The 19,913-nt window shown below is 40.6% G+C and overlaps 1 protein-coding gene across 2 annotated transcripts in view; it reads right to left on the reverse strand.

Annotated features, from left to right (window-relative positions):
* Window positions 1-19,913, reverse strand: part of LOC131246675 (uncharacterized protein At2g33490-like) — a 37,742-nt gene that overhangs the window by 16,384 nt on the left and 1,445 nt on the right. For both annotated transcript variants that reach the window (XM_058247029.1, XM_058247028.1), the window contains exons 2-3: window positions 9,516-9,588; window positions 8,912-8,986 (exon numbers count right to left, since the gene is read on the reverse strand). In XM_058247029.1, the coding sequence (XP_058103012.1) occupies window positions 8,912-8,986; window positions 9,516-9,588 (148 nt within the window). The remainder of the gene's footprint in view (window positions 1-8,911; window positions 8,987-9,515; window positions 9,589-19,913) is intronic.

Consider the following 19,913-nt stretch of genomic DNA (forward strand, 5'->3'; position numbering starts at 1 on the left):
TCCAAAGGTCTCCGCCTACATAAACTAATTGCAGAAAGCTGCTTGCGTTATACCTAGTATAGATATACAATAACTTGTTGCTTAAATATGAAAATTAGAAAAAGAACAAAAGTAAAACATAAACACGAAAAAGGGGGAAAACAGAAAACAACAAGAATAGGCCACAAAACACGCATGCGCACACATACATTTACATGTTTAAAAACTGCATATTTCAAACATGAATTTATTTGGAGGAAAAAATAAAAATAAAAGAAAGAAAATAATAGGAATCATATATCTGTGGAACAACCAAAATAAGTTAATAGCCAGAGGTCCAATCATGTAGAGTATGCTTTTAATTGTAAAAAAAAAGTGTCTGTCGATAATGCTTCCTGTTGCAGTTGTTGAGATATTTCAACGGAAGAAATAGTGCATAGCCAAGGAGAGGATAGGGAATAAAATTTAAAAGAAAAAGTTTATCCAATGGTAAATACTAGGAAAGAGGGTGAAATGGTGAACTGGTGACTCAGTTAATGATACAGAGAAATTACAAAGTGGTTGGTGAAAGAAGGGATTAAAATGAGAAAATGGCATTCTACTAGCTAAATGACGATTCGTCCGCAGGAGGTTCAAATTCAAATTTGAAAGGATTTCTAATGGAGTGGGTGTGAGCAGAAATGGTTGTCATAGGGCGAAGGGAAGGTTGCAGCCTCTGTCAGAACACATAGCGGCAGATTATGCGAAAAAGTGAATGATAGAAAGGGTAGATGTGTACTTCTACAAGAGGGGTTGGGGGCTTGGACAAATAAATTTAGAATGATGAGGGTAATATGGGTATTGAGCAAGGATTGTTGAGAAGCTGCAATGTTCAAGAAGATATGGGGACAGGTGATAAAGTAAATTCACGTAGTCTGTTGGTCTTTCCGTTGAACATCTATCCACAACAAAGACTCCACTGCATCTACCAGGGCAGTTTTGGAACATCCAAATCATCATGGGGATAGCCAGGCCCTTGTTTTGATGAATGGTATTATTTATTGAAAGTCGCAATGGCAGAGTAGAACGAGGCCTCGATGGGAAACAAGAATAGCTACATGAACCACAACCCAACCCCAGAATAGAAGGCTAAAAGAGGCAACACACAAACATGACAAAAGAGAGATCCCAGACAGTAAAATAAAAAAATAAATAAAAGAAAGAAAGACTTGTATCTTATCTATGACAGTGAGAAACCAGACGTTGGAGCACCAGCTTTATCCAGGGAATCGGTTTCTGAGGATACCCCAGCCCTTTTGCCATGGGATGATCCTTGCCATCTTATTCTCTTTTCATCCAGAGCTGTAAATTAATGTAGGGCTCCCATACACTTCAACATTGGGAGTCAAAGACTGGATTTGAAGCGGATGAAGTTGGGTGTGATTCTCCTCCTTGAAAAGACTATGTGAGCAGTGACCACCATGAAGAGCCAATTCTCTCAGTTGGTAAAGATGGTGGTGTATCACACTTCCGGGGAGAATGCAATTAGTCCGTCACAAGCTCCTGAAGCCAGATCAGTTGCAAGTTTCTCATAATGGAAGCTGTGAGGGTAATTAGCACATCAGATGAGGAGAGGAAAGTTAGAGATCTAAGAGGGTGCTTGGAGCATGGGATTAGATGGGTTTAAGTGGGATGGAATTACCAAAATGTAATGATTACACTGTGTCAGGGATTGTCGTCTAATCCCATAGCTTGGAGGCCATCCCACTTCATGTTTGGGAAACGGATTGGCTACTCATCTTGCCACTACTGGTCGGTGCTATGTGGGCCCCACCATGATGTATGTGTTTCATCCATGCCATCCACCATTCTTCCATGTCATTTTATGGTATGAGCCCAAAAATGAGTTTGATCCAAATCTCAAGTGGACCGCACAGTTGGCCCTAGGAGGTTTTTAATGGTGTAATTCAATCACTACTGTTTTCCCATGGTGTGGTCCACCTGAGATTTATTTCTACCTCATTTTTGGGATCAAGCCCTAAAATTATATTTCAAAATGGATGGACGGCATGGATAAAAAACATACATCATGGTGGGGTCCACATGGCACCAACCACTAGCCACACGAAACCCAAAGTAGGATTGCAGAAACCCTTGCCACAACGCTGATTCCAAGACGGGGCTTCACAGCCCATACCTTATGTGAGTCCCAAACAGGACATTGCAACCATCCATGGGATCTTAAAACCCACTCCCACCTAATTCCATTTAAACCCATGCGCCAAACACCCCCTAAGGCTTCTGAATTGCTGAATCATGTGAATATAGCGGTGAGGCATCCCAGACGGCGGAAGTGGTACTGCAAATAGGTAAACTGGATGAATTGACCTGTGAAGAGGTGGTAGATGGTGCGAAGGCCCTAGAAAAAAACCTGGGAGTTGGGGAAATGTAAAACAAGGCAATTGTGGTCCTGCAGCAAGCACCAGGAACAATAGAGGTGGACAATGAGGAGAGGAAAGTTAGAGATCTAAGGCTTCTGAATTGCTGAATCATGTGAATATAGCGGTGAGGCATCCCAGACGGTGGAAGTGGTACTGCAAATAGGTAAACTGGATGAATTGACCTGTGAAGAGGTGGAAGATGGTGCGAAGACCCTAGAAAAAAACCTGGGAGTTGGGGAAATGTAAAACAAGCCAATTGTGGTACTACAGCGAGCACCAGGAACAACAGAGGCAAATGAGCGAGGAGTCCGTATTCATCAATTAAAGGGCAGTTGTCAGCATCAGCAGCTGCTTCTGCGAAATCAGCAAAGGCAGGTAAGGGAAAGGGGAGTGGCTTCATCTTCCCAATGATACTTATGATTTCATCTTCCCACTGGAAAGAGCACAATTAGAGGGAGTTTGTCAGCATCAAAAGGCCCAGATTGTGACTCTGCAAGAAATGACATTGTGAAAATGGGATGATAGTTCGGCTCCTGCAGTTTGGGAAGGAAGGTGAGCTGGTTGGATTAGTGTGGATTCACAAGGTGCTTCTGGGGAATGGTAATCATGTCGGATACTGCTTTACTCTCAGAGGAAGATAAGTGGTGTGTCTGTTTTTAGCTCAAGCCATCTTCAGGGACTTGGTTTCGGGCAATCAGTAGGAATCCACATCAGTCTTATGGCCCCAATGATCCTAGCTTGCACTAGGATTCTAGAATGAGCTGGACTTGGTAGCGGGGAAATGGTCCCACAGTGCAACGGCGGGGATTTTAATATTACCCAATGGCCCTCAGATAGGAGAGGTGAGGGTATAATATCGCTGTGTATGAGATGCGTCTTAGATTGGACACTCATATGGTCTAATTGATCTTCCTGTCAAGGGGGCTGCATTCACATGGTCCATGAATCAGGAGATCAATCTCTTTCCAGTATTTTACCTTTTCTTTTTTGCCTTCACAAGCATGGGAGATATACCCAGAAGTGCTTCGGCAGGGAGTGAGGCATCCAACATCCAACCATTGCCAATTAGCTTGTCCTCCATGCCGGACGGGGGTGTTGGTCGAAAACTGGGCCAGAAACTTGAAGAGCTTCTCAAGTCAAGAATAAGAGAATAGGACAAAGATCAATTTAGGGAATTTAGGAGGTAATGTAAAAAATTCTATCAGAAATCCAGGACAGAGAGGAAGGAGGCAGTGGATAGTCTTTTTGAAGAGGAGATTTCTAATTTCTAGGAGGAAAGCTTTGCAGGTTGAATTTAAAGTCAAGGAAAAGTAGCGGAAATTATGTAGAGGCAAAGGTCTAGACTCTAGAGATCTATGGCGAAAAGAAATGATAAACATACAAAACTCTTCCCCCGTGTGGTGAAGGGCCGCAGTCAAATGGATTGTATTCAAAGTCTTGTTCTTGTTGTTTTTCATTTCTTTTTTTCTTTTTTGAATGGTAACTTGAATTTTATTAAAAGCAAGAAAGTAAGAAAGCAAACAAGATGAGGGCAGAGACAAAATAAGGATAATGAGGAATCATCCATCTTCCCCGAATTACACAGGAAATCAGCAGGAATTTTGTTCTTCAATGGTGAATATCTATCATAACCTATCCCAAAAAGAAAGGTGTGGAAGCATCCAAGCTTGAAGAATTAACTATATTGAGCATCCAATTACGGAAGGAAAGGTGGTGGCAGAAATTTCTCTAAAAAAATCGCAGGCCCCAATGGCTTCCCAATGGCCCTTTTCAATGAATTCTAGGATGTGGTGAAGGAACATGCCATGAGCTTCATCAGAGGATTATATGACATGAGGGATTAGCTAAGGACTTGGGAGCTTCATTCATAGCTCTAATTCCAAAGAAGAATGATGCTAGAGACTTGTCGAGCTTCCACAGCCTATTAGTTTGATTGGAGGTCAGTACAAAATCTTAGCAAAGGCGCTCTAGCTACTAGACTTAGAGCAGTGTGGAGCACTACCATCTCTTTCTCTCTTTTTTCTTCTTGAAGCTTTTTTTTTTTTCACACACTCACACCAACACACACCACAATGGGTATTTGAACCCATGACTTCAGTATTAAAACTCTTGTGAGTCTACCATCTCTTTCTCACAAGGTGCCTTTTTGTCTAGGGAGATAGGTTATTAGTGGGGCATTGATAGCACCAATGTTGTCGAATCGCATATGTGATCATGTGCAATCGCATATGCCTATGCGCATATGCGATCGCACAATCGCAGATGCGACTGCGTATTTTTAATTAAATTTTTTTTTTTTGAAAAATTTAAAAAAAAAATCGAAAAATATGGAAAATTTAAAAAAAATGTAAAAAAATATAAGAAATTAAGGGTAACTTTCTTAAGTTAATAGATAACTAATTTTACATATTTAAAATATATTTGAGAGAAATAAAATCAATTAAACAATGAATTAAACATCAAGTGCTTGAATCTTGATCTTCCAACTTCTAAGAGAGGGAATGTGGGGGAGAGAGAGAGAGAGAGAGAGAGAGAGAGAGAGAGAGATTCAGACCACTTGGAAGTAGGAAATGTAAGAGAGAGAGAGAGATTAAGACCACCTGGAATTAAGAAATGTAAGAGAAGAAGAGAGTTTTGGAGTGAGAATAATGCAAATGGGGGAGGTTTGGAAGCCCTTTTATAAATAAAAAGATGTTTTTTTTACAAAAAAAAAAAAAAGAAAAAGAAAAAGAGCCAACCGTTGGCCAATATGCGATCGCATACATCACATATGCGCTCTGCATATGGATATGCGCATATGCGGTCGCACATGACAACGTGGGATAGCACACAAATGCATCAACTTGAGACATAAGTTGGGTAAACCAGGATAACTATGCATGATTGATCGAGAAAAGGCTTAATGTTGGTGGCAACTTCTCCAACTGTAAGTTGAGAAGAATGGGCTTTGGTATCCAGTGGATAAGATGGAGTGTGGGATCAGCTAACGTATTCAATTCTTGTTAACTAATTGCCTAAAGGATACTTTGGAGGGTCAAGACTCAAGAGGTATCAAGGAAGGAGACCTGTTATTGCCATTTCTCTTTGTGATGATGATGATGAAGCATTATGAACGATCTACTACATGGCAAATGGCTTTGCATATTTGAGGAGGAGATGCTTTGGCAGAAAGTCATTGTTGCTAAATATGGATCCAAGAGGATGGGAGGTGCCTGACTAACTCTTCAAGATATAGATGTTCGGGATTGTGGACAAAATTATGCCAAATAAAAGCATTGTGAGCCATTCAACATAAGAGATGGAGCAGCAGCCAGCTTTGGGAAGGATATATGGATTGGTGATGTTCCTTTGGGAAGCAGATTCGCCATGCTTTTATAGTTTGGTGATGTTCAAGGAGGCCAAATCTCAGTTATGTTTGAGCAAATTGGCCCCCCACTTTGAGAAGAAATCCTTGCAGTCTCCAGGAGCTCAGCGCTCTTATGTGGCTTCCCTGGGATGTGGTTCCGGATCTACTGAGGGAGGATAATGTTATGGAAATGGAACCCACCTCAGCAATTCTCAGTCAAATCAGTCTAAGATGGTTGATACTATATCACTGCTTGTGTTGGGAATGCGAAGCCACACCCAGGATTGCCGCATTTGGTTGGTTGGTAGGTTGCGTAAAGTGTTAACTATAGATCATCTCAAAAGCAGAAATACAATCGTTGTTAGTGGTTGCTGCCATGCTTGAAAAATGCTGACAGCATGTATCATTATTCATCCGTTGCCTTTTACAGCAGCCGTGTGGGCCTGGTCTATTGGTCAATTTGGTACATCATGTATGTTTCCAGGCATCACTGCTCTGCTGTTTGAGGCTTGGGATCTCGGTGTGAGACATCACAAAGGAAAAGATAGTTTGGAAGATACATTTTGTGTTGATTTACTGAGTTAACTGTAAAGAACATGATGATAGAACTTTCAACACTAAAAGCAACTAGATCCTTTAGGAACTTGAAAGATTCCGATGCCTCGAGGTTTTAATACTAAAGTTCTTAGCGTTAAATAGAAATGTATTCTACAGGGATTGGTCAGTAATTTTATTGTAGTGAGCTAGCTTTGTTTGCTGCCTTCAGCCTCTTATTAATAAAAGGGAATTTTACAAAAAACCACCTACCTGATATGGAGTTTGCATTCTGGTACCATTTTCAAAAAAGTTTTAAGTAAGCTACCCTATTAATTCAAGTAATTATCATTGGAGTACCTTCCATTAGATTTCCTAACAGAAGTTCGGACGGCCATGAAAGCAAAAGGGCTGGCAGCTTGGGTGGGCCCCACCATGATATTTATCCGAATCCACCCCAATCGCCAAGTGCTTGCCCCATATTAGGCCTAGGGCCCAAAAATCAGCCCCATCTGTGGTTCCAACGAACACGATTGGAAACAATATACAAGGTAACCCTCACCCTCTAAATTGTTTCCTTTGGTGCGGCCCACCCGAACATGGATGGACCTGATGTTTAGGCCCTAGGCATAAATTTTGGTGTGGGATCTAATGGTTGGAGTGGATTTCACATCATCATCATAGTGAGCCCTATAAAAATCAAGAGTGGACATCTATCTCCCAACTATTTCATTTAGAGTGGCCCACCTGAATCATAGGTCAACTTGATTTTTGGCCCTGGGCCCAACGTGGGATCACACATCTAAGGGCTGGGGTGGATTTCACATACACATCACGGTGGGCCCAAAAAAAACCAAGGGTGGTCGTCCCTCTCGCAACTGTTCTAGAAAAACAGAGATTCAAAAGGAATTTTACAAGACACCCACCCTTGGTTTTTTACACGTCCACCTTGATGTGTACATGAAATCCACATGACCATTATATGTGTAATCCCACGTTGGGCCCATGGGGAGAAAAAGGCTGACCTGTGATTCAAGTGAGCCACACCAAAGGAAACAATTAGGAGAGAGGCGTCCAACCTTGATATTACAGGGCCCACCACGATGATTATATGAAATCCTCTCCAACCATTAGATGCCACACCAAAATTTAGGCCTGGGGCTCAAACATCAGGCCCATCTATGATTTAGGTGAGTCACACGAAGGGAAGTAGTTTAGAAGGTGAGGGTTGCCCTGTACATTATTTCCAATTGTGCGGTCCGCCTAAATCATGGATGGGACTGATTTTTGGAACATGGGCCTAACATGGGGTTGTGCACCTAGTTGTCGGGGTGGATTTTTTCACATAAACATCACTGTGGGGCCCACCTGAGCTGCCAACCCCTTTGCTCGCACGGCCGACCAACTTCCATTAAGAAATCTAGTGGAAGTTACTCCAGTGATAATTGCTTAATTAATGGGGCAGTTCATTGAAAAACCATTTGAGAAAGGTAATGGAATGTAAATTTCTATATTAAGTAGGTACTAGGTAGTTTTTTGTAAAATTGTCTTTATTTGCTGATCAAAATATTAAACATCCACATCCCTTATTTTAATGGCATTTACTCAAATCCAACAAAAAAAGCCTTCCCTGTCTCCCCTTGTCTAATGGTGTTTACCCTCCCTACCTTGTCTCCCCTATTCTAATGATGTTTACTCAATTAAAAAGAAAATAAAAATTCTAACACAAATTATAAAACAAATTTAAAAAAACAGTTGAAAGTAAATGTGATTTCATTTAGGGAACCACAAAAAATGGAATGGGGATTTCACACGTAATCAGCCAGTTGGTGCTTTGATGGCCACTGAAATATGCATAATACAGTGTTCTGATTGCTACATATGGGGTTGGAATTTTAAAAAAATAAAAACCTGATTCCTCAAGAAAAAGAAGAATAAGGAATAAAAATATCAAAAAAGTGGAGTAGATGTACATTAAAAAAGATCAACTTAAGTCAACCATGTGACCCAGCCAGGACCACAATTCGGCTGGTACATGTGACTCGGTGCAAGTCAACTGAATCCTGTGATTTTGGCAGGATCCATGAACGTTGGGTGACCCAATGAACAATCTGTTTGGGACCCTTGTACTGACGTGCTTTCACCTTCGTATTATGGAAAGATTCAGCAGTTGGTTTGCTCACCACAACAAGCTTGGGAGAATGATTTCTTGGTTTGGCTATGGTTGTTGTTGGGTTGTTGCACTCAGCACATGGATTTTGTTGCAGGTGATTTTGGCAGGATCCCTGAATGATGGCCAACCCCCAAGTCAATCAGATAATTCTGTATTTGTGATCGATTGACTCACGTATCAGGTGATCATTTAGGCCTGCTTTGGGCCTACTATGTTCAGAGGTCAGCCAGCAAGTGGGCACATCTCTGAATCAGCACCTATATGCTTAGGTGATCGGGGATTACTGCTGCATCACTAAGATCCTAAGTTCCAAATGCAGTCTTTAAAATTTGAGCTGACTCTACAAACTCACATCATTCAAGCATCTTTACTCCACACACTGTATGACAAGACATCATTTACTTGTCGAAATGAATTCCTCCATATGCTACAAGAAAAAAGGAAGCTCCACGAACTAACCACTTTCTTCATCATCATTTAATGCAGCTTTCTCGAGGAGACAAGCACCCATATCCCGCAGTGACTCCGAGAATTCTGCAAGCAGAGAGATCAATGTAAGGGGGGACTAAGAAAAAATGTTGCTTTGGACTGATGGTCTACAATCAATTCATACAACAAAATTAATCTATTAAATAAAACATAATATATAATTGTGTTAATTTCAAACTTCAAACCCGGAATTAAGTTCTCTGCCAACATCTACAGAGCTCCTTGTTATTCAACTGAGTTCTCAGAACATCTAACTACAGTTACAGTCTATGCAGTTATCCAAGATCACCATTATTTTACAGGATAAAACGATCAGTTTGACATATTCATGTTAAGGCAACATTGTATCTTGATAAAACACCAAAACTGACCCAATTTAAGCATGAAAAATGTTCTATGAGAGGTTTCAGCAAACAATAAATAAACTGAGGTTTCACTGATCTGGTACGGTTCCCTAACTCATTATTCAACACACAACAAATAAATGTGCGAAGGAAACATGGACTGGTAGAGGAAATCAGCAACAGTATAGATGATGATAGAGTTCAATACAACACGAAGGCAATTGATGTACCAAATGCACCATTTATAGCGGCAGCGGCAGCGGAAAGTAAGCTATCATAGCAGTTTCTCATATCCTGCATGTCCTGGAAAAAAAGAAAACACTCAATCAAATCACGGAAATCAAGATCTTCCAAGTCAGGCACTGGAAAGAATACAAAATCCCATAATCCGGACAGCTCCAGCTATATAGGCCAAGAGTTGTGTCTCAATTTGCATTCAACAAAAGAAAGATAATCTCATCATCCTCTGAATCATTGTACCCAGGGTCCCAGATGCTTCCATTATTTGGTTTTTTCCATGCCCAACATTTGGGACACTTTGCCACTCCTTGATACGAGACTCAAAATTTGTTGTACACACAAATGTCCTGGTAATCTCATCGAGAAGTGCCACATGTTGGACACTTCAAGTGAGGTGCCCAGATCCTCCATAAAATTTTCCTTGCACTGTTTTAATTCTTTTGTCATGCAAATTACATTGTCATTTCTTCTTCCCGGCTGAGAAGCTTGCCACGATTCTCTCAAAGCCAAAGAAACTATTCACATAGACTCACTCTGATTCTCAAAGCCTAAGCTCATTTCTATTATGAGAAATGTTTGTGTTTAACTTTCATATACAATGCTTTCTTTCCTACCAACATGTCGCTCATGTAGAACATCCGAGCCATACGACACCTGCGGCAAAAATCAGACGGATCAACTCAGTAAGTCGGCCATGCCCATACATTGAGTCAAATCATCGGCTGTCTATTGATTTCAATCAGTGTAGAGCACCTCATGAGGGAACCATCCTAACATTCAACCCAGTGATTTTTATGGCGTGTTCCACCTTTTTCACAGCTCACAAGTTCTACACAAGTGACACGTGGGCAGGAGAGGTTGTCATGCAATTCCTGTTTTATTATAGGCACATGGTGCAAAAACAAACGACAGCAGCAGCAGAAGCCTTATTCTTTTCCTTCTTCTTCTTTTTTACTTATTTTGTTGTGTTTATATGAACCATTTAGAAGAAAAAGGATCATACATTGCAAAAAAAAAAAACCGATTATTTATTGAGAAGATTATTGATTGATTTTCAATGTCTGTAAATTGACTTAATTTTAAGTTTGGACCACTTCTAATTTTGTTGACCAGAGCCATGTGAATGTTCTTTTTAAATTCCCTTTTGATTTATAACCAACAAAAGACCCTAAGAAAAAGATTTTTTTTTTTTTCTTTTTTGAAAGATGAACCCTCAAAAACATTTATATCTGACAAAAGTATTTCCATTGATTTTTTGTGTTTTCATTATTCTCTTTTATTTCTGTTTACTTGTTGATTTATTTATTTTGTTAAAAGTTTGCTTATTTGTGTACGAAAGTGTCTGCATGTGTAGATTTTGGAGTTAGAAAGTGTCAGACAGTTGAAGACTTGACACCTATGCCAATCCAGAGAACACTGCACCTACAACATGCCATATTGCTCAAAATCAATTGTGTTTTGTAGCCCTCAATATAGTAGCGGTGAACAAAACTGCCCAAAAATGCTTGATCATGAAGAAGAAGGGCAGCAAACATGCACCATATGGCTGAAAATGGTAAGACTTATGAACTTCATACAGAGAAGAAAGAGGAGAAAGACAACCATACATTGAAAGTATTGAAGAGATATATTGGCCTGACAACCATACACAGAAAGTGTTGAAGAGATATAATGGCCTGACAACAGCTTATGCTGCATGACTATCGACAACCTTCAAAAGAGGGGTACGGTATTGCCTAAAATATGCATTTTATGCATGCATGATGAGGAATCGGTTGATGATCTCTTTGTGCATTGCCCTACTGTGGGGTTGGTGTGGGCAGATATCCTCTCTTGCTTCCAAGTTTCGTGGGCCATTCTGGATTTGGTGGATGCTTTGCTTGTCTTGGTATGGAGTGGGGATAGGAAAGGGCATGAGAAGACTTTGGAGGACGGCCTTACTTGCGGTTTGGTGGTCTTTGTGGGAAAAAAGGAATGCAAGATGTCCGATCGTTGCTACATTTGCAACAAAAAAGGGCACTTCTCAAAGCAATGCCCCAAGCGACACCAGCCGAAATATGCAAAGATGATTGAACAAGCATTCTCTCTTCTTCCACAAAAAGACGATGATCTTAAATCAGTCTTCTCCTTTTGTGACGAATATGATCCATCGGCTGTCATGGCTATTGGATATGATTCCGAAGAAGATTCAGAAAGTCATTCTAATTATTCCTCTGAATCAGAAGATGACAAACAAGAAATTCCTGAAGTTGACGACATCTTCGAAGCCATAACCTTTCCCTCCATCACTTCAGCCAGTCCCACTCCATTGATCCGAGTTGAACTTGTTCCACATCCAACCTCTCACCCAATCCCTGTCATTGCCCTTGCAGATACAGGCGCAGCCAATTCCATTCTCAATCCATCCATACTACCCAAAGATTCTTGGCATTCCCATTCCCAGTACTTCAGAGGAGCCAATGGAAAAGTTTTCCATGTTGATAAAATCACACCCGTTATCCATAAAAATCTTTCCCAATCTCACAATCTCCCATTCATTCCTTGGCTCCTCCTTGTCTGGAAAAGATTTGATTCTTGGTTTTGACATTCTCCATAAAATCAAGGGTCTTTAGTAGTTACCAAGTGGCTTGCATACAACTCCTTTTTCCCATGGTCCCACATTCCAAATCTCCATTTGGCACAACCCATTACAGACATCAAAGCTCTCCTCACTGAACAATGTTCTGCGAATTTCCACTCTAAGTTTGCTAAAAAAACATCCTTCTCCTTTGTGGACACGCCCTGAATTTTATGTAAACCTCTCATTCAAGCAACAAGTGGTGGTCACTCCAACAAAAGCAAGTCATTAAAGAATGAATCCCAACCATCTGAAACTCGTACAAGATGGGCTTGCTGGCCTTCTCAGCGAAGGTCTCATTGAGCCCACTGATTCTCCATGGGCTTGTGAAGCTTTCTATGTCAACAAGTACTCTGAACAAGTGCGAGGAAAGCTTCGTCTTGTTATCAACTATAAACCATTGAACAAATACCTCCAAGATGACAAGTTTCATCTACCATACCGAGCTTCTTTGTTTCAACACTTGGCAAATGCACACCTTTTCTCCAAGTTTGAACTCAAAGCAGGCTTTTGGCAACTGGGTATCAACCCAGATGATCATTACAAGACGGCCTTTACTGTTCTAAATGCACACTACCAATGGACAGTCATGCCATTTGGATTGAAAACTGCCCCGTCACTTTTCCAAAAAGCGATGGTCTGGATCTTGCAACTCATCCTTTACCACTGTTTGATCTATATTGATGATCTCCTGTTGTATTCACCAGATGAAAAAACTCATAGTGAACTCCTCCAACAGTTCGATGCAATCTGCGTAAAAAATGGCATCATGCTCAAAAAGAAAGATGCACATGACTCAAACAAATATTGATTTCCTCGACATGGAAATCAAGGACGGTCGTTACTCTCCATAGCCACACATAGCTGAACATCCTCTTCAGTTCCTCGATGTCCTCACCACAACAAAACAAATCCAGCAATTTGTGGGCATCATCAACTATGTGTCCGATGAAATCTCCATGGGCTTGTGAAGCTTTCCCCTTCAATCACCACCGAAAAACCTCAATCCCATGTTATCCCAATCTCCATCTCAAATATCTTCCCCTTAGAAAGAATTGAAGCACTTCCCCCAAAAATCAAGAACCATATTTCCAATCTTTATTTCGCCAACCGACCATCCCATAATCTCAAGACCTTCCTCGATATACATTTGTTCCGAAATGGCCCCGTCTTCTTCCATATACCAAATCCTCATTTTACCCATACCTCACTCCCATGTTTTTCCGAGATTTATACTACTGTCCAAATGAAGCTCTTTGTTTTCTCTGGCATCTCGTTAAGATATGGATTGCCATGTTCATCTTCGACCAGGAAAAACTTGTTGCCTACCTTTGTCACATCTAATGGGAATGAGATAATGGATTCCACCAGCTTACACAGTCCAACAAAAATGTAATTAAATTTTTGGAATGGTTTAAGCCACTTCCTATGTGCAATCCCTGCTCTCAGATAATAGGAATGTATATGTTGAAATCACTTTCAGAAATCCAAAAGATCTCATCGAACTAGACAGCGGTGAAACTACTATATCACTTTTGCTCCAGACAGAGCAGTCATCCGGCAATGGAGAATGTTTAATATAGCCCAACAGTGGCATATTTACACAGCCATATTTCATCTCTCTTCAAAAAATCCATGTATGACATGAACAATGTCCGAGTTGAGGATATCCCTACATCTGTATGGGAAAATTGTATCACACAAATGAATGGTAATCTCAGTCTCAACCACTTCGCAGACTATATTGAACGCAACATGGAAGCTCTGTTGGCACACTATTCCATCAAAAGCGACAGCTCGTCAGACGACTAAAGTAAGAAGAACGAGCTGGATGAGACATCAACATCACTTGTCACCATCCAAGTCACTTTCAGTCAGCATCCCCCTGATAAGTCGCCATCAAGTCACTATCAATCGCTGTCACAATGGCTTCGATAATTGCCATTTTCAGAAGCAAAGTTCCAGCTGTCCCATTGTATTATACCCGTTGTACCAGGACCTCTTACCAGACGTCCCACGCGATGCCAGGTGCCCCCATACGTGGCCTGACAGCCGTCACATCCACACCAACAGATAAGGTTTTGAAGATTTGAAGCATGTTTTAAAGTCCGCAAGCAAGCAGCGAGTCGCCTATAAATACCCGTCGTCACTCTTGTAATAAGTAGAGTAGAAGAGTTAGAGAGAGTAGAGAAAAACTGAAAAAGTCTATTTGAGTTTGAGTCTTTATTTCCTTATGCAATGTTTGCAAGAAATAAAAATTGTTTTAAGTTTAGATTTCATATTAAGAGATTATCAGCATTTTGTGTTTCTCGGTTTCATTTTATTAGAGATATTATTTTTTACGCGGAATAAAAATTAAACCCTAAACCAATTAAACCCTAAACCCTAAACATTCGACTGTAGTGTAGCAAAAGTATTGTAGCATGAGTACTGTAGCTAGAGTACCGTAGCAAATTGCTTGGGATACCTGAAACGGATGAAAACACTATTTTTTCATAAAACATCGAATTACAAAACTACAAAGCATAATTATAAGACAGATGGTAAAAACCTAAACAAGCTATAATACTTGGCAGAGACATTGGTATGATGAGAGTTGATGAGGGTGTAAATAGATAGTACGGGGACAACGTGCGTAAAAAATAATATCTCTAATAAAATGAAAGCTGGAAACACGACATGCTAATAATCTCTTAATACGAACTCTGAACTTAAAATAAATTTTATTTATTACAAACATTGCATAAGGAAACAAAGACTCAAACTTAAACACACTCTTTCAATTTTTCTCTACTCTTTCTAACTCTCTTCTGCTCTACTTATTACAAGAGTGACGACGGGTATTTATAGGCGATTTGCTGCTTGCTTGCAAACTTCAAAACATGCTTCAAATCTTTGAAACCTTATCGGCTAGTGTAGATGTGACGGTTGTCAGGCCATGTATAGGGGCACTTGGGCGTCGCGTGGGACACCTGGTTTTCGCATGGGATGTCTGGTAAGAGGTCCTGGTACAACAGGTATAATACAATGGGACAGCTGAAATTTTACTTCTGAAAATGGCAATTGTCGGAGCCATTGTGACAGCGATTGATAGTGACTTGATGGCGACTTATCAGGGGAATGCTGACTGAAAGTGACTTAGATGGTGACAAGTGATGTTGATGTCTCATCCAACTCGTTCTTCTTACTTCAGTCGTCTAACGAGTTGTCGCTTTCGCTGGAATAGTGTGCCAGCAGAGCTTCCATGTTGCGTTCAATATAGTCTGCGAAGTGGTTGAGACTAAGATCACAATTCATTTGTGTGATAGGATTTTCCCATACAGATGCAGGGATATCCTCAACTTGGACATTGTTCATGTCACACATGGATCTTTTGAAGAGATGGAATATGGCTGTGTAAATATGCTCTTGTTCGGCCATATTAAATATTCTCCATTGCCAGATGACTGCTCTGTCTGGAGCAAAAGTGACACCACTGTCCAGTTCGATGAGATCTCTTGGATTTTTGAAAGCGATTTCAACATATACATTCTTATGATCTGAGAGTAGTTACCACACAAGAAGTGGCTTGAACCATTCTAAAATTTTAATTACATTTTTGTTGGACTGTGTGAGCTGGTGGAGTCCATTATCTCGTTCTCATTGGATGCGACAAAGGTAAGCAACAAGTTGCTTCAACATCTCCAAGACGATGAGTGCAATATCTTCAAGGGCAAGAACTCTGCTTATTGAATGGGCTTCTTATTCTAATCTTAGGGGGGTTTAATGTATTGCTTTTCTTCTTTAGCTTGGGTCCCCCCCCTTGGCACCCCTTCCTCTGTGCTTTGCTTCTCTTAGTTTTTTAATAAAGTTTTAGTTTTCTTTCAAAAAAAAAAAAAAAACAGCTTATGCTGCATGACAACACCAACCTCTTGCTAATTATGGGATTGAGAGGTTGAATTTCTGGCTCATGAGCAATTGAGTTGTAATCTCATCAGAACAGTTTTGGCTAAGCAAGCATAGAAAATGTCTATATAACTTGGAGATGTAAGAATTCTATAAGGTGGGCCTTATTGATTAATGGTATGGATTGCCTTAAGGGTTGGATAGTGTGATCGGGAGTACCAGTGGACCCCACTCAGTTGTGATTCATCTAAAATTGTGTAAGGAGTAGTGTGCTACAACTGTGTCACACACACAGTGTTCTAGTTGGAGTAGGATTACCAAATTCGTGTGGAGCCTATAGGGAGAGGAGTTTTGATGGTTTTCAAACTCCTCAACCCTCTAATCTATATAAACAAGGTTGGGTCTCCAAGCCTACATATGACTGAAGCTTCAATTCTAAAATAATGGCGTCACAATCAGGTACGGATTATGATTAAGGCTTTGCCAATTTCCATCTTCGATGCACTGAACAGTCCTTTGCAATTCCGCATTAAGGTTCACAGGAGATGCATACGGTGTTCGGATGAGTGATGTCTGACAGGAAGGCTTTAAAAAGTCAGATTTGGTGACATATCCGTTCAAATACAGGAATTAATAAAACAGTAAATGTGTATAGAATACGGATATAATTTAAAAGTAAAAAATATCTGAAAAATAAAATCATAGTCGTAAATCTAAAAAACAATTATCTTTATATAAAGAAGTAACTCAATCGTAATAATAGTTAAACATACAAATCAGTTTTGGTATGATCAGTGTCCAAGATCATCAGACACATGTCCAACCGGCATAACTTCAAGGGTGTTGTGTCCTTGTTACAGATTCCACCTTACTCGAAACAACAATATATAGCCATCTATTCATTGCATCAGCACATCTAAGGAAAAATTCATGTTTGTCATTTCACACCCCACCAGTGCAACAATGCCAAATGGATGAGAAATGTGCATTTAATCTGCCTAGAGTAGCAGCTTTTTGCTGAATGATAATGCAGGATAAAATCCTAAGCTGGATCGCCTTACCCCACCCCCCATCTACAACATTTCCCTAGCATCTGTTCAACATGCCGTGAAGTAGAGGAAATAGTGTAACACTTTTCAATTGAAACATGGGAAGGTTCAAGTTGGAATTTCTTTGTCAAAGCTCTTTGGGACAATCATCATCATAGATGTTGCTGTTGTCACCATCATCGTCATTGTCATCATCGTCACCGCCATCATCATGGTCTTTGGGACATTCCAAAAGACTGACTCAAATGGTTGGAGGACGTCATTGGGTCCATTTCAAACTAGAAGAAAGATACAGTAATGGGACATTTGGAAAGAGTGCAGCTCAAATGATTGAAAGACAACAAAAGTATATTGTAAATAAGCACCAAAAAGGCAAAGGAACTATACAAAAGAGGGGCAAGCAGCTACCCAGACTAACTACAGGATAGAAGAATAACTCCAACCTCTTTCCCCGCCCCCCCCCCCCCCAGCGAGCATTCTTTCCACCCTTTCTACCACCACATCCCATGAGTGCTCAACCAGTTTGCCCACACAAAGAGGCAATCCAAGATACGTAGATGAGAAATCACCCACCTTGCAGCCAAACACCATAGCAAGCATTGATGGGCTGGACCTATTCCAACTTAGAACAAGAATTATTGTCGTAGAATTGTATTGAAATCCCACCCTACACCTTTGGAAGTAGGACTGGGAACAGGCCGGCTTGGGGTAAGTTCAGGCCTGGATTACTGGGCTGGACTATGCAAAATATGGATTTTACCTAGCTCAGGACTGGCCCCATTCCCAGCCCTATTTGAAAGGGTCCACTGGAACCATCCTCTTTCAAGATAAATTACTGGAAATGGAGAATGTTCACTAGCCATTTCCATCACATCATTCTTCCAAACTGTTAGGTACCCTCTCGATTTTCTGCCAATGAAAAAATAGACCAACTGACCAAGTAGTAGGCTCCATCACCCATAGCTCCCAAATCATTAGCAAAGAAATATGATCTACTTCCACTTTCTGAATAAGGGAAACGCCCTTCTTCTTCTTCTTCTTGTTTTCTTTTTAACAAATTCTTCGATAGCTATCTTCTCCCCCAAAGCCCCCCTAATATTCCACAAGAGGATTTTCATTGAGAAATACTGATAATAAAACATTAAAACTCAATCTTCTTGCAAGACAGAATTCCTCTCATAATTAATCAAGCGCATAAGTTTCTGAATCTCCCTCGACCCCTTCACTCATCTTGCAAGCTCTAGCTGATTCACCATTACGATATTCCAAAAGCTAAACAAGAAAATTGAGGATCAGTAAATACTTCTGCTACAAAGAAGGATTGTGATAAGAAATGCTCAATTTCTACAGTTGAAGGATCCTCTTCGGATAATTCGTCCGAGGCAAAGATTTCATAAGGGTTGTCCTATTCGGATATTCATGACCAAGAGGTTCCTCCTCCGGCCCATCATAAGACAATCCCACTGATGATCCTGATCTCAACATCTCCCTGGTTATCCTACCAGCAACCTGAGGCCACTATTGTTGTTGATCTGTAACCTGATGACGAAGGGGACTTGCCGAATTGCCACCTAGCTACCACAAAGTCCCATTGAATGGAACACATAGGAGTGATGTCTGCACACATGTCAAAGTCCTGAAGTTTTCAATTCAACAATAGCCTATTCTAAATTTTGTCCATCGTGGTTGACTTCATCTTTCCTAGGGGTGGCAAAGGGTCGAGTCTGCCCATGCGTCAACTGGCCTGACCTCCTACTGAGGCGGGTACAAACCAATCTAAATAGGTGGTGGGTTGGGCTTCGGCTGGAAAATGTGGCCCATTTAATACTGGGTCGGGCTTGGGTGAACCCAACCTGCCCATATAGGTTATCAATAGGCTAGGCCAGATGACCTGCCTTAACCCTACTCAAAAATAATAATAATAAAAGATATAGGCACATGGATATGGCATATGCATCTAGAGTATGTATCCAATAATTGAGCCAAGTTGGGCATACCTTTTGCCCCATATTCCCTTCCTAAACATGAGTTGGTCATGCTAGGTTGGGTTGGTTGGTTGAGCCTAACCTGACTACAATTAAATGGATGGAGTCGTGCTTGGGTTTGATGAATTTTAAGTGGGCTGGGTTGGGCCACGGGGTAATGGATCATAGGTCAGTTTTGGCCAGAATTCTTGGTTTGTTCAACAAACAGGTCAGACCCCAACCCATTGCCACCTCTATCTTTCCCCACTAAAAGCCCCCGACAGAATTGGAGAGGGGATCAAAATCTCTGCTTCCCCATTTTTCATGACTTCAATCCCCCCATCAGCCCGCTTCAAATTAGAAGCAGTCTCTAAAATCAAAGACTTAGGCACCTTAGGTTGTAATGATGACTGCAAAACCATGCTTTTTTAATTCTATCTTCCCATGTCTTGCCACACATCCATCTCAAGAGCGTCATTTTATCTATGCTCATCCTATGAGCATGTCGTTCGTTAACTGCCTGAGATTTTGTCCCATAAAGCACAGCTGGTCTTATAGCTATCATATAAAATTTCCCCTTCAATTTGATTGGTACTCAGCAATCACATAAAACTCCAAAGGCACATCTGCACTTCTTCCACCCAGCTTGAATTATATAAGCAACATCCTTCTCAATCTCTTCATTCTCATGAATTATCATCCCAAGATACCGAAAATCGTCATTTTGGGGTACCTTTTGGTCAACAATCTTAACTAATTCCTCGTTTCCACTTCTATTGTTACTAAAATTGCATTCCATAGAACTCCAAAGGCACATCTTCACTTCTTCCACACAACTTGAATTCTATAAGCAAAATCTTTCTCAATCTCTTC

The sequence above is a fragment of the Magnolia sinica genome, chromosome 5, assembly GCF_029962835.1.
Source record: "Magnolia sinica isolate HGM2019 chromosome 5, MsV1, whole genome shotgun sequence".
Taxonomy (NCBI): domain Eukaryota; kingdom Viridiplantae; phylum Streptophyta; class Magnoliopsida; order Magnoliales; family Magnoliaceae; genus Magnolia; species Magnolia sinica.